The sequence below is a fragment of the Pleurodeles waltl genome, chromosome 1_2 (genome assembly GCF_031143425.1).
Source record: "Pleurodeles waltl isolate 20211129_DDA chromosome 1_2, aPleWal1.hap1.20221129, whole genome shotgun sequence".
NCBI classification, from domain to species: domain Eukaryota; kingdom Metazoa; phylum Chordata; class Amphibia; order Caudata; family Salamandridae; genus Pleurodeles; species Pleurodeles waltl.
Window position 1 is genome coordinate 1,122,760,320 of NC_090437.1, and position 15,060 is coordinate 1,122,775,379.

Below are 15,060 nucleotides of genomic sequence, written 5' to 3' on the forward strand. Positions count from 1 at the left end.
CACAACACACCCACACATGCACACAACACCCAGCACCCTCTCTCCTGTCAGAGAACTCAACTTACCTGCTTGCAGGGGGTTCTCCGGCTGGAGACAGGACGCGGCCAGCAAAATACCACCAGGCCGTATCATTGCTCATGATACGGTTGGTGATGTTTTGCTGGCATGGCAGTGCTGCTGACAGCAGCGCCACCTTACTGCCATCCACCGCCATGACCATTGGCGGAATTCTGCCAACCTTCTGGCGGAATACCGTCGACGGTCATAATACGCGTGAACGGCTGGTAGCCACAGCGACGGTATGTTGGTGCCCGTTGACGTGGCGCTAGGTGGCAGTGACCTCCAATGTTGTAATGAGGGCCTACATCTTTAACGAGGGCTCTTAAAGTCATCAAACCAAACTGTTTTATTTCATTGTGAATCAATTCCATTTTCTAATTCTTTCTTTCATTTTTCATTTTTCTAATGTCAACTTCACATTCATCACCTACTTCTTTTAATTTTCCATGCTCTTTGCACACCTGGCTGTTTCTTTGATCAAATGCCCCATTTCATCAACATTGTATGACAATAGTCTATTGAAATCAATTGTTCCTTGCAACATTTCCAAAAATTAAATTTTTATAAAGTCTACATTAATAGTCCTTCCTTTCAGAGTTTCTTCTACCATGACTGTAGTAATAGGCAGATCAATTTGAATTTGAGAAAGATTGGGTTACCTCTGTTAGTACTTGGTAAGGCTGTCATTGCAGTTTCAGGTTGAGCACCCGCTATGGTGCTAACAACAGCTGTAGGCGGACTCTGTATTTGTACTACTGTACTGCATCCTGTCAGTAGATGGAGGATGTCTTGACTTCAAAAGGTCACTTAAGAAATTATCCATACTTGTCTGAATTGTGATTTTGTTCTGCTCCCCCTTGTTCTCTAACCACTGTCTTTGTTATTTTCTTTCTTTCTCTATAGCCATTCAAATCCATTTGTTTAATGCCTCAAACTGTCTAGGTCTAGGCAACAGCTTCCGTTTGTTCATTGCTTGTCTCAAGAAAACTATCTTTCTAATTTTATAGGTACCTTCTAAAGGAAACTGTAAGGGGCATATTTATACTCTGTTTGCGCCGGAATTGCGTCGTTTTTTTTGACGCAATTCCGACGCAAAACTATCTCCATATTTATACTTTGGCGTTAGACGCGTCTAGCGCCAAAGTCCATGGAGTTTGCGTCATTTTTTTCCGTGGACACCTACTTTGCGTTAATGATATGCAAGGTAGGCGTTCCCGTCTAAAAAATTTACTCCGAGGCATGTGCGCCGTATTTACACTCCCGGGCAAAATTCACGCCCGGGAGTGGGCGGGTCAAAAAAATGACGTACGCCGCTTTTGCGCTGTTTTTTAGCGCCTGGAAAAGGCAGGCGTTAAGGGACCTGTGGGCTCGGAAGGAGCCCAGAGGTGCCCTCCCATGCCCCCAGGGACACCCCCTGTCACCCTTGCCCACCCCAGGAGGACACCAAAGGCTGGAGGGACCCATCCCAGGGACATTAAGGTAAGTTCCGGTAAGTATATATATTTTTTTTTTTGTGGCATAGGGGGGCCTGATTTGTGCCCCCCTAAATGCCACTATGCCCAATGACCCTGCCCAGGGGACAGAAGTCCCCTGGGCATGGCCATTGGGTAAGGGGACATGACTCCTGTCTTTGCTAAGACAGGAGTCATTTCTATGGGGTTTGGGAGTCGAAAAAAATGGCGCAAATCGGGTTGAGGCGAAAAATTTGCCTCAGCCTGACTTGCCCCATTTTTTGACGCCCAAGCTCCATATCCCCCTACGCCGGCGCTGCCTGGTGTACGTCGTTTTTTTCCACGCACACCAGGCAGCGCGGCGGCTAACGCCGGCTAACGTCATTGATTAAATACGGCGCCCGCATGGCGCTTCAGAATGGCGTTAGCCGGCGCTAATTTTTTTGACGCAAAACTGCGTTAGCGCAGTTTTGCGTCAAAAAGTATAAATATGGCCCTAAGTCTTTCTCAGAAGCAGTGCAGGTACAGTTATGGAACCCATTGTCCATCATTATTTCATAGGCAAGCCCTCCCTCTGAAGGTAATTTCTTATCCTCAGTAGAAGGAACAATAGAACTTTTAGGCTTTTTCAAGACAGCACCTGTTATATTTATTTTCCTCAAATTAATCTACAAAATCACACAAAAAAGCTTTGTCAAGGGTCATCCTGTCACGGCTCCATTAGCAACAAACGAATGACAGCACAGCTTTGTGGTGACATCTCAATAATCCAAGCGCGCGCCCCAGCTGACCGACAAATTACAGCACAATTTCTGTGCGAATGAGGAAACCAAATGCAAAACCTTTCTCACTTAATTTTCACAAAATAAACCATGTAAATCTGAATAGGAAGGAAATCAGAAAGTTAAAGTAAGGCAAAGACAAATCTATCAATCAGTAATAGCTAGAACAAAGAACAGCACCCCTCTGGTACTGTTTTAAACCACAATACACACTAAGTAGACTCCAGTCCAGCGGTAATCCACTGTGGCAAATGCACCTACTCCTGTGCATTTAGGAGCAAATTACATCAATCCAGATTAGAAATGTAACCCTGAAAAATAAACTTGTTAATTCCGAAATCCCTATCAATGTGTATGCTGAGTCTCACATTACAAAGGACCTTATGCAGGCAAGTAAACCACAATATCTAGAGAGATTGGATTTTGACTAATTCAATAACCAAACAAAAACAGTAAAAACTATTATTTACAAACAAGATTCACAAATAAGAATTACACATCACACATCTGCGCAACAACAATCAAACCGCCAACTGAACCTTTAAGAAATTGGATTGTTGGTTGACTGGGGTGTAGGCCCTGGTCAAGCAGCAACCACCATCCTTGTCACGGTAAGGCACAAGCAAACCCCAAATTATCCTGTGCTCAATAATCTGGTAGTTTGGGACAGAAAAGTCAGATTTACCTTAGGGGCACTGTGGAAAGTATTTGTGCAACACTTCAAACAGTATCACAGTGAAACCACATCACAAAAGGGATCCCACACCACGTTAGAAAACAGAGCAAAATGTAATAAATGACACAAGACCAAAACAACAAGAATCCAAAAAGTCAAACCAGAGTTATGAATTTTTAAAGTTTAAAGTGTAAAATAGCACGAAACATCACAAAGTTCCAACTGTGGCTATCTGGTCATTCTGGAGCGGGTTGTGCAAGTCACGCTTGAAATGAACAGCAATGGAGTACAGGTCAGCCATAGTCACCAGGTTGGTAGCTGAAGTTTACCTTCTCAAATTTGTGCCAAGAGTCCCGTTTGCAATGGAGAGGGCTGTGAGGAGCAGGGAGAGCATCGTGGGCTGCTGTTGGCATAGAGTGAAGAGTGGGAGTTGACAGTTTCACATTGTGGGCCCCCCACTTGTGATCGATGCTGTAGCACAGAGAGCCCACAAGCTTGAATTTAGCTCCCTGAGCCACAGCAAGAATCCAAGACCTGGAAGGTACAACTTGGGGTTCAGTAACTCACTGCAGCTGGGTCCAGGGGCTGGTGCAGGGTGTTGGGGTTGCTTTTATGTCCCTGAGGCTCAGGTGAGGAGGCCATCAGATTAGCCCTTGGAGTTACTGTGGTGTTCTGGGTTCATGGTTGAAGTTACAGGTCCAGTTCTCTTCTAGCCCAGGTAAGAGCGCAGCAGGCCACAGGTCAGAATAAAATGGCAGCACGTTCTTTCAGCATAGCAGTTCAGCATGGTGCCAGTCCTTTCAGCAGCTCAGCAGTCCTAGAAAAGTATCAACAGGCCCTGAAGAGTATTGAAAAGTTGATGTGTAAGGTCCAATATTTATACCCAGTTGTGCCTTTGAAGTAGGGGAGAATCTACTATAGGTTTCCCTTTGAAGTTACCAGGCATCCTGATTCCCCTGTCCTGGCTCCAGACTAAGTACAGGGGATATGCAGCCCTTTGTGTGTGGCTGTGGCCAGCTCCTTCCTCACAGCCTGCCAATGATGGCCCATTCAGGCACACCTAAGCTCCCTATTGTGTGTGTCTGTCTAGGAGGAATACACGAAGCTTAACTGTCAGCTACTCCCAGTTATGTGACCCAGGTACAGGCTGCACGCACTACAGGGCAAAGGAAGGAAAATGCCAACTTTCTAAAAGTGGCATTTTCAAAATTTTAACTTTAAATCCAACTTCACCATAAGTTAGGATTTTTCATTACAATTCCAAAGATGCCAAAAATGAATGGGTACATGTTTTCTTTTGGAAATTACAGCTTATTAAATGTAATAAGGTAATTTCATTATTATCCTATGGGAGAGGTAGGCCTTGCAGTAGTGAAAAACTAATTTAGGATTTGTCACTTCCAGAACATGTAAAACATAAAAGTACATGACTAACTTTTTAGGTACACTGCGCCCTGCCCTCTGGGCTGTCCATAGCCTACCCTTGGGTGGGTTAGATGTATTAAAAAGCAAAGTTTGGGCCCGGCAAATGGTTTATTTCACCAGGTCCAAATAGAAGTTTTAATACTGCACACACAGACAACAATGGCAGGACTAAGGCATGCTTACAGGGCTACTTAAGTGGGTGGCACAACAAGTGCTGCAGGCCTGCTTGTAGCATTTAATTTACAGGCCTTGACCACAAGAAGTACCACTTTACTAGGGCCTTATATGTAAAATAAATATGCCAATCAATGATAAGCCAATGTTACCATGTTTTAAGGAGTGAGCACGTGCACTTTAGCACTGGTTAGCTGTGGTAAAGTGCACAGGTTCTTGAGGCCAGCAAATAAGAAATTGGAAAAAATGGAGAAGGAAGGCAAAAAGCTTGGAAGAAGACTTCCCTAAGGCTGGCAGGTCTAACAGAGCCCAAAATCAACATTGCATATCCAAGCACCTCACATACATCAGACCTGCGCTAAGGCAACCCCACATACATCAATAAGCAGAGTAAAACAGTTCATTAAATAACAAGGTGAGCTCAATAATTGAGCTCTAGATCAATGAAATGTTAAAGGGTTTTATTACAAACATTCAAGATAAGTGGTATGGAGTCAATGCCATGGCTCTGAAATGCAAAGGTATGCTGAGTATGAAAAAATCTGAAAATGTTGTAAGTCTCAGTGACAGCAAAATCTTAGGAAAGTCAGGCAGAATCCATAGCAGCATATGAAATCTCAGGAAAGTCTCTGGCACACCCCCTAACTCAAGGGAATCTTATATACATTTCTTTCATAGTAAAGTAGAGAAACCACAAACTGCACTAAACTAAGTCAAATGGAGAAAGCAGGAATTAGCCATAATGTTTAATAATATAATAGTGCATTTCTACACTCTCTCATTATCTCACTCTCTCTCCCTCCCCCCACTGGCACACCGGTCCAAAGGTCACATAAGAGCTTGTGTTGCCTTCCATAACACAAGTGCAATGCAGGACCTTGCCAAATCTGGGCACTAGTATTTATTGGAGGGTTTGGACAATGTGTTTTGGCTCCCCAAGCTGTTGTCAAGTGAGGTTCCCTTCCAAAACAAATATTGTAAAACGCTTAGCAGTGCAAGATAGGCTTTTAGATTTAGTTACATAAAGAAAACATTTTATTGCAATTTATGACAATTCATATGCATTAGATAAGTTCACAAATCCAAATATGCATATAATATATGGTATAATAATATATAATATAATATATGGTACACCCAGGTTGATTATTTTCAAATTGAATTCCATTAATATTGACATTGTTCCCAAATTGCATTGAAACTTCTGGCATTGCGAGTGAACAAAATTAGTTGAGCTCATATGGATGATTATAAATCAATGACCATCTGTACCCTTGAAGTGAATAGGTTTCCTTATGATCTTTAAGTGGGCCTTGACAGCATACACTTTCCTGAATTCATCAGTGGAGAGGGTGGAAAAACAGACTAGTGTAAAGATTGATAATGTTCAAATGAGCTAAATAAAATTCATGCAAAGACATATTGGACAACAGTGGAGAGTCTGGCAGTCTTAAACAAGCCCAGGTGGGTAAAAGTTGATAGGTCTTTCTTTGAGGATGCCTATCCTGACTGGTCAGTGTGATGGGGTAATCGGAATAACTATGCAAGGTATCTTATCCAAGGTGTCCAGACCATGAAGGGACTACATATCCTAAGATGCATATGCTTATCTATGCATGATGCCTGGTTGTGGTGAAATTTATCATTCTTGCATATGAGTAGTTATGTACCAACCCATAGAAGTTCAAACGTCATATGGACATATCCAACGGGAGACGTCAGCCGAAAAGGTTAATCATGTGACTGTCCTTATATAGAGCCACTGGGCAAATTAGTACAGAATAGATATAAGTGTATGATGTATGTATGTGAATGAGGTTTCTGAATGAGAGGTACTATGGAGTAAGTGGTGATAAGTGGTTGACCAAACTGCCATCTGGAATAGGTGAGGTACAAGGCGTGATTTTCAAGTATAGTTTATCAATCATGAGTCTAAGTGTTGTATGTCTTAAATCATATCACATCAGGAGTTATGGTTCAACTGAGGCCAGGTGACATTTGTAACTTGGGAAGAACCTAATATCTCTCTCAAGTGCAACCTAAATGTTCAAACATAAATTAACAATAGTGTGTGCTCAAATCTGATGGCAAGAATCTGAATTAAAAGATAGGAATAGCAGCATTGTGTTCTTTCAGAAAAGTGATGAATAAACTTCACACGATCAATTAGATAGTGAAGTAGCTCATCAAGGGCCATATTTATATGCTAACACCATTCCTACGCACCATGTGAGAGCCTTATTTAAGGAGTGACGTTAGCCCGCACTGCGGGCTGGTCAGAGTAAAAAAAATTACTCTAACCAGGCAGCGCCGGCGTAGGGGAAAAGTGGGGTTGTGGGTCAAAAAATGGTGCAAGTCAGGTTTGAGCAAACAATCATGGCTCAAACCGGACCTGCGCCATTTTTTGACGCACAACCCCCATTGAAATGACTCCTGTCTTAGCAAAGACAGGAGTCATGCCCCCTGCCCAATGGCCATGCCCAGGGGACTCCTGTCCCCTGGGCATGGCCATTGGGCACAGTGGCATGTAGGGGGGCCAAATTAGGCCCCCTTATGCCACTTGAAAAATTAATTAAAAAAACTTACCTCAACTTACCTGTACTTACCTGGGATGGGTCCCCCCATCCATGGGTGCCCTCCAGGGGTGGGAGAGGGTGGCAGGGGGTGTCCCTGGGGGCAGGTAAGGGCACCTCTGGACTGCCACCATGGAAGTGGGCCCACAGGTCCCTTAATGCCTGCCCTCACCCAGGCGTTAAAAAACAGCGCACATCAGGCTGGACGCCGTTTTTTAAGGCTCGCCCCCTCCTGTGCGTCAAAATGAAGCAGGTGTATAAATAAGGCGCAAAGGCCTTAAAGCCATTTTTTGGATGGGAACGCCTACCTTGCATGTCATTAACGCAAGGCGGTTTCCCGCATCCAAAAAATGACGCACACGGAGGATTTTTGATGTCCGCGAGGTCGGCGTCAAAGTATAAATATGGGACAAGATTTGCACCGAATGTGCAAACAGAGTATAAATATGCCCCAAGCTTTTAGGCAATAGGTAGTGCTAATTCTTCATCTTTTTTCAGTCAATGGGGACTTTTAGGCCCATATTTACACCCAGTTTCCGCTGAAATAGCGTCATTTGTTTTATGCTAATTCAGCGCAAACTTAACTCCATATTTGTATTTTTATGCTAGACACGTCTAGTGGCAAAATATTGGAGTTAAAGTCGTTTTTTGAATGAGTGAAACCACCTTGCGTCAATGAGATGCTAGGTGGGCTTTCCCATCCAAAAATTACTCTAAGGCTCTAGCGCCTTATTTATCCTCCCATGCAAAAATGGTGCACATGAGGGAGGCAGGCTTATATAATGGCGCTAAGCCTGCTTAGAGCCATTATTTAATGCCTGGGTCAGGGCAAGTGTTAGGGAAAGATCCCACAGGTGCCCACCCAAAGCCCCAGAAAAACCCCCACCCACACCAGAGGGACAACACAGGATGTGTGGACCCCATCCCAGGTAAGTAGAGGTAAGTATTTTTTTTTAAGTGCCACTGGGGGCCCTGAAATGGGGCCCCCTACATGTCACTGGGTGCAATGGCCATGCCCAGACGACCCTTGTTCCCTGTGCTGGTCATTGCGGTGGTGGGCATGACTCCTGCCTTTTCTAAAACAGGAGTCATGTGGTATGGATGGTTTTGCATCAGGAAATGACACTAGGCTGATTAGAGGCATTTTTTTCCTCTAACCAGCCTAATGTCATTTTTTGGTGCAAAACCCCCTTCTCCCATACCGCCACCCCCACCTAGATAACGTCATTTTTATTGAGGCTAGCCCACCCTTCGCACCGGCTTGGGGGATTCCATAAATTTGGCACCCTGGAATCACGCAAGCCGGCGCTATACTTTTTGACGCAAAACTGCATTTGCACAGTTTTGGGTCAAAAAGTATTAATATGGTCCTTAGTGTTCAGTTTTAAGATGAGGTGGATTTCCATGGTGTGGAGTGATCTCTCTCCCTGTCCTCGCCAGGTTATCTTCTTGATTCTGTTGATGTCAAAAATTGGAGTGAATTGATTCTGTTTCTGTGTTCATCATAAAAACATCTAGCCACTGCATAAAATACATCGTATTTGTTTATGGAAGGCAAATGCTCTAGAAGATTTCTTCTTAATGGGAAAATGATAGGGCCTATACACACACATACACACATATATATATATTTATCATTTTGTTGTTTGTCATCATGTTGTCATTTTGCTCCCATTTTTACCCTACCAGAAGTAGTATATTTGTTATTGGCAAAACAAAAAAGTTCTCCACCTATGGAAAAAGTTCATACTAACTATAACTACCTACTAGCTATTGCCAGTAGGTAATATATATATTCACTTAGAAAAACAAAGGTTACAGGGACGTTTTAATTAGGCTCACATTTTAAACGTACCAAACCATAGAAATTCACTGGTTACAGTTATAGTTATCTCAGGTAACTATAACTCGTGCCTCCCGTGGCCCCACTTCCCCTGGCCAATCTTGGCCCCAGGGACCCTATCCCCCAGGACCCAGCATTCTAAAAAATGTTTTTGGGAGGGAAGGGGACCACGCGGCCCCTCTCCCCTGGCCAGTGTTGACCCTGTGGACCCCAGGGTCCAGTGTTAACACACTTTTTGTGGTGGGGGACCACTTGGCCCCCCGTACTGGGGCCTATCTCAGCCTCTGGGACCCTATCCCTTGGGGCCTGGCCATGTCACCTGGATGCTACCCAAGGCACCCAGTCACTACAGTTGAGGACTTGTAGGGGAGCCTGAAGGCCCCCACTGTCTCAGCTTGCTCCCCATCTCCTGTGGGAGCCAGCATTGCTGTCATAGAGAGGGAGCTGGTAAACATGTAGCTCCCTCACTGTGAAACAATAGTTTTTTATTTTTTCCTGCCTGCATCTCTGCAGGCAGTGAACAGAGGAAACCTCTGCTTCCAGCTAGTGAGAGCTGTTTGACAGCTCTCACTTGCTGAAACTTAAGTGTTTGATATGATTTGGTGGGAACTGTCAAAGTTCCTGCCAAGTCAGAGCAAACAGCTATGTCCTAGGAGTGGGCACCCTGGGACATAGCAGGAGCCTGCCCTAGGGGGCTGTGATTCCCCAGGGCCATCTGTGGCTCCATGAGGAAGGCCACATAGCCCCTCTCCAAACTATTTAGACCCAGGGAGTTGGTGGTTTCCGGGGCTGCTGGGGGAGGGCCAGGCGGCCGCTCCCATTTCATTAGATGTTAGCCCCGGGAGGTGGCGGTCTACAGGGCTGTGGGGGAGGAGTCGTTACAAATTATGTTCCAGGGAGTTGGTGGTCCCCTGGGCTGCAGGGAAACTTCACAGCCCCCCTGCATTTCTTCATAGATTGTGCCCCGGAGAGGAGGCGGTCCCAAGGATTGCGGGGGACTACACAGCTCCCTGCATTTCAATTCAAAATCTGCCCTGGGGAGGTGGCCCCCCTGCATTTGATTGTAAATTGTGCCCTCGGGAGGTGGTGGTCTCTGGGGCTGTGGAGGGCCGGCTGGCCCCTCCACATTCAAAATTTCAATGCCACCGGGACCTGGCCCACCAGGGGGCTTCACTGAAACAAGCGTGGGATCCCATGTTTGCTTTTTTTTAAATTTTCTGCAGATTCATAGATAACAGATTTGCCACATCTCCTGACATAACTGTTTGTTTAAATGCTCCTGGGGGTCCCTCTGGGACCTCAGCACCAAAGCTAAGGGGTCAGAGTGTTCCTACCCTGGCCACTTTTCTTTTTTTAACCTTGTTTTCTCGGATTCAGCTGAAGCTGACTACCAAAATGACTGTAAATACTTCCTTGTTGAAGTGTTGGCAGCCAATCAAATCTCAGCATGGGATCTGGAGGGTTTGTGGAGCCTTTGTTCCCCTATATATACAAATGTAGATTTTCTTTAATTTTTCAAAAACTACTGAATGGTTTTAAACCAAATAACAAAAAGGGCGCTTTATTGACCAAGAGCTACCCTTCTGACAAATTTGGTGTAATTCCATCCAGTGGTTTCAGCGCTATTCCTGTTCAAAATCCCTATCAGAAAATGCATGGGAAAAAGTGTTTTGGGAACCCCCCTTTTTCTCAAACCCCGCTTAACAGATCACCCTGAAACTTTCTAGACGTATGCTGAAGTGAGTGTCGTTTGTTTTTGGAAAATTTGTTGAAGATTCATCAAATGGCACCAAAGTTATTAGCAAAACAAAAAACACTTTTTCTACAGAAACTAGATCCTAACTTTAACTACCAAGTGGCGACCACCACTAGGTAATATATATCCCATATATACTATGGTAATGTGTTGAATTGCCAGCAGTTGGCCATGTGTGGTGCTTGACTTATTCAAGGCTGGGCTGGAGTAAATTTTTAGCCTGTTTTGACACCTTTGGGTTGTAGTATCTTCAGAAGTGAATTTTGTGAATTCCAATGGTTTTACTCTTTTGTGAGTGAGTGTTTTGTATTAGCCTGTCCCTCTCAAGCCCCTCCCTAAATTTCCCTATACCACTTCCATTTACTTGTTATTAGAACATTGGAACGTTGGCAGCTCCATTGAAAACAATGGAGTGCTGCAGGCTTTTACTGGCGGGTAAAAGCCCGCAGCACCAACATTCCAATGTTCAATTTGTTCACAGCAACAACTGTGAACAAAGCCTCACGGAGCCCGAGGGGATTTTAATCCCCTCGGGCTCCGTGAGGAATTTGTTTTATTTAATAGAACATTCTGCCCTGAGTGGCAGAATGTTCTAATAGCCTTAGAACCCGCCGTAGCGGGCTCTACCGGCTTTTAAAGGCCCTCTCCCTTGTTAAAGGCCCGAGCCGAACGGCGGGTTCTAAGGCTATATTAGCTCCCATTTTGCTACCACTACTCTGGTCGTTCTCACATTTACGACATATTTGTATACCTATGTGTGTCATGATCTCCACCACAAAGAGAGAGATCTCTGTACAGAAAAGACAGTAGAGGTGGAGGTCTCTGGTCATAGGTTTGTGAGTTGCATTCTGTAATATTAAAGTGTTTATAAATGTCTCAGGGCAGTAGTTGCGTTGCACACTTAACAGTTAACTCCAAAGCCGTGGCCAGAGTGGTATAGCGCCCAACCTGTGGCAGCAATCGTTCTTATAACTTCAAACTGGTGCGACCCATCCGAGGATTGTGTACAAACACAAAAAGTGAATTTAAAACTGTGTTTTAGTAAAGATTCCTTTCCTCCTACAGTTTTTACGTTTTGTTTATTTATTTATTTTTTAAATCGTTGCTTACTGCGATTATAATTGCCACTTTATGTCTTCATAGCATTTCTATCGCTTCTCCGATTGGTGCAGAATTGCATACTCTGGACAGCATCAAGAGATAACAGATGGCAGATCTCGTGCTTATTGTCAATCAGCGCTGTTTTCTAATGATTTAATTAGCTATGCAAATTGCCTAATCAGTGTGAACATTGTTTTCATTGAAATCTTTACCTAATTTAATTACTGCATTTAAGTAGATGAGTGTCAGACATACAGGTGGTGAATAAAGACTTCAGACCTCGGGGGGGAAATGAGTTGCTTTCCGACAGCAGCTAAGTAGAATCTAGTCAATGGCACCTTGTAGGATCAGTAATAAATTAGGAGTATTTATAAAAAGAGTCTGTTGTCTCACAGTGCAGCGGGCAGTTTAATTTTATAAATACAGAGCAATTCTATATATGTACCTACTGAGTAATCTGCAGCATGTTGGTGACTGTTTCATCGTAGTTCTTTAGTCTTTGAATGGTTACCTGTGCTACATGTTTCCAGTACTTATATAAGGTCAAAGTTGTATATCTATAGATCAGTAGTGTCCAACGAAGGTCCAGGGGTGCCAGGTTCATACCAGATTTCGGAGGACACGTTGACTGCTGACATAAAAGATTAAGGGCCATATTTATACTTTTTTAGCGCTGCGTTTGCGTCATTTTTTGACGCAAAAGCAGCGCAAACTTACTAAATACAATTGAGTTTTGTAAGTTTCCGCTGCTTTTGCGTCAACAATTGACTCAAATGCGGCGCTAAAAAGTATAAATATGGGCCTAGATTTCTTATTAGATTCATTGTATGTGCTATTTTGTATCTCATCTACATATCCTGAATGGTGTTAGAGAACAGGCCCTCCTGGACCTTTGCTGGATTTCCTTGCTGTGATCAAAGAATGCAGAGAAATTCAGAGTCGGCTCCTATGTTATCATGTCCTTTGCTTATATAGGTGGGATAAATGCAGTGGGAATCCCCCTTCTGTTCCTTTGCACCAGTGGTTATGTTTCATTATTAGTACACTGATCTGATGAGCAACAAATAGCGTCTAACTGTTCAACTTTCAAAGGCCTAGGCCTGTTTAAGTAGTGTAGTCAGTTTTCCTTAAAGGTTGATCACATTTTGCCTTGGTGGAAGCATCACCCCATCCCTATATTTTCTCTCCTGCCAATCTACCAGAGAGGGATGAGAATTGCCCATAAGGACCTAAGCTTTAGTACTCAGGTTAACCAATGTCTGTGTAAATGATTTCCATCCGGATAAATTATCTTTATCTGAGTGTTGAGATTCCGACCTCAAGAGTGCCCTAGCAACATCGACCTTTTATTGTTCAAAGCACTTATGCCTCCGCTGTCGCATTTCTCCACCTTTGTGCACTATATCTGCCACAGCTTCCATTTACTAATTGCTGCTGTTCTTCACAGGACGTCATGGTGGTAGGAGAGCCAACGCTGATGGGTGGAGAATTCGGGGATGAAGACGAAAGGCTCATCACCAGACTGGAGAACACACAGTATGATGCAGCAAATGGCCTGGATGACGAGGAAGACTTCCACAGTTCGCCTGCCCTGGGCAATAGCAGCCCGTGGACCAGCAAACCTCCTCCTGGCCAGGAGACCAAACCTGAAAATCCAACACCTCAAGTTTCACAGTAGATCAAATCCAAAGCTATGAGCCCATAGCGGGTACAAACATTAGCTGAAAGCTTTCTGTAATTAAAAGAACACATTCCACAGATAAAATGTTCTGAATTGCTGCTGCTTCTTAATTGAGAGCCCATGAATGGGCTGGATGGATGGGACAGAGTCCATTGCTGGCAGATAATGTACAATGGTTTAATCCTGTTTTTCTCCATCAGATTCAGGCCATGTTGCAAGATTCCCAAATACTTGGGTTCTCAGAGATTGACAGCGGACTGCATAAGTGACTTTCTGACCTTGTAGGATATTTTGTGTGTCCCGAGAAGCACTGCAGGTTGGTTGCAAATATGCTCATCTAACCTATTTTACCCGTATTTTGATTTTCTTCTATGATTGCTGTCATATTTGTTATCCCCCAATAGGATTTTACTTTATGCCGTTGGCCAAAGGTGACAGAAATTGATGAGCATGCAAGTTCCTACGCCATTTTGTAACAAATACAAACAGCAAAAACTTAAAAAGAAACCATTTTTTGTCAGTATGACTGATTTTTGATACAACACTATTGGTGTTGGGAAAATGCCACCGGGATTCCGATATGCTTTGAAAAATCGCCAATGACCTCAGAGTTTTAAAGCCATGTAAACATCAATTTTGTGGGCAAATTCAATAAATTTAATTGGTTAGTGTTTTTCTCTATCTCCGTCAGTTTTGTTGTAGCGTTTTTTCTGAGGTTCCTTACAATATATGTTGATGAATCTCTCAAAAGGATAAACTGGTTTTGCCAAGAGGGGGAGGAAATCGTGTGTATTTATGTGAAACTTTATAAGAGGACTTTTTTATTTCATGATAACATGTTCAGCACAATACCTAAACATGCAGTGAGTCCATGCTTTACACTACAGTTGTATTTTGTGTATGCCTTGCCAATGAGTGTGCCAATAAACTGTGCTAACAAATCATTGCTTTTAAAAGGTTGTTACATGTGTCCTTATTTTAGCAATTGTAGCGCACGTGGTAAATAGGATAGAAGAGAGGACATATTTTCATCAATGTAAGAGAAAGTCTTAACATTGTAATCTTCCTTCTTCGGGGTTGTCACATCTAGTAAACTTGTTGCCATTTGTATAGTTGTGCAAAAAAATAAACAGCTTTTCTTTTGATAAACATTAAACATATAAGAACATAATAACATGATAGTATAATGTAATATAATATAATGTAATATAGTATGATTGATATAATATAATATAATATAATATAATATAATATAATATAATATAATATAATATAATATAATATAATATAATATAATATAGTGCCTGATTACAACTTTGGAGGAGGTGTTAATCCGTCTCAAATGTGACAGATTTACCACCAGCCGTATTACGAGTTCCATAGGATATAATGGACTCGTAATACGGCTAGTGGTATATCCGTCACATTTGGGACGGATTAACACCTTCCTCCAAAGTTGTAATCAGGCCCATAATATAATATAATATGATATAATCCTTTAGAGGTAGACTCACTTGATTGAACAACTGTAATCGTTC

At 43.1% G+C, this 15,060-nt stretch overlaps 1 protein-coding gene across 4 annotated transcripts in view; it reads left to right on the forward strand.

Moving 5' to 3' along the window:
• LDB2 (LIM domain binding 2) overlaps positions 1-14,195 on the forward strand; it is a 1,065,253-nt gene extending 1,051,058 nt beyond the window's left edge. For 3 of the 4 annotated variants that reach the window (XM_069202302.1, XM_069202319.1, XM_069202310.1), the window contains one exon: positions 13,289-14,195. In XM_069202302.1, coding sequence (XP_069058403.1) covers positions 13,289-13,519 — 231 coding nt within the window. In that variant the 3' untranslated portion in view covers positions 13,520-14,195. The remainder of the gene's footprint in view (positions 1-13,288) is intronic. The other variant, XM_069202327.1, reaches the window with a different exon arrangement.
• Positions 14,196-15,060: the final 865 nt, after the last annotated feature.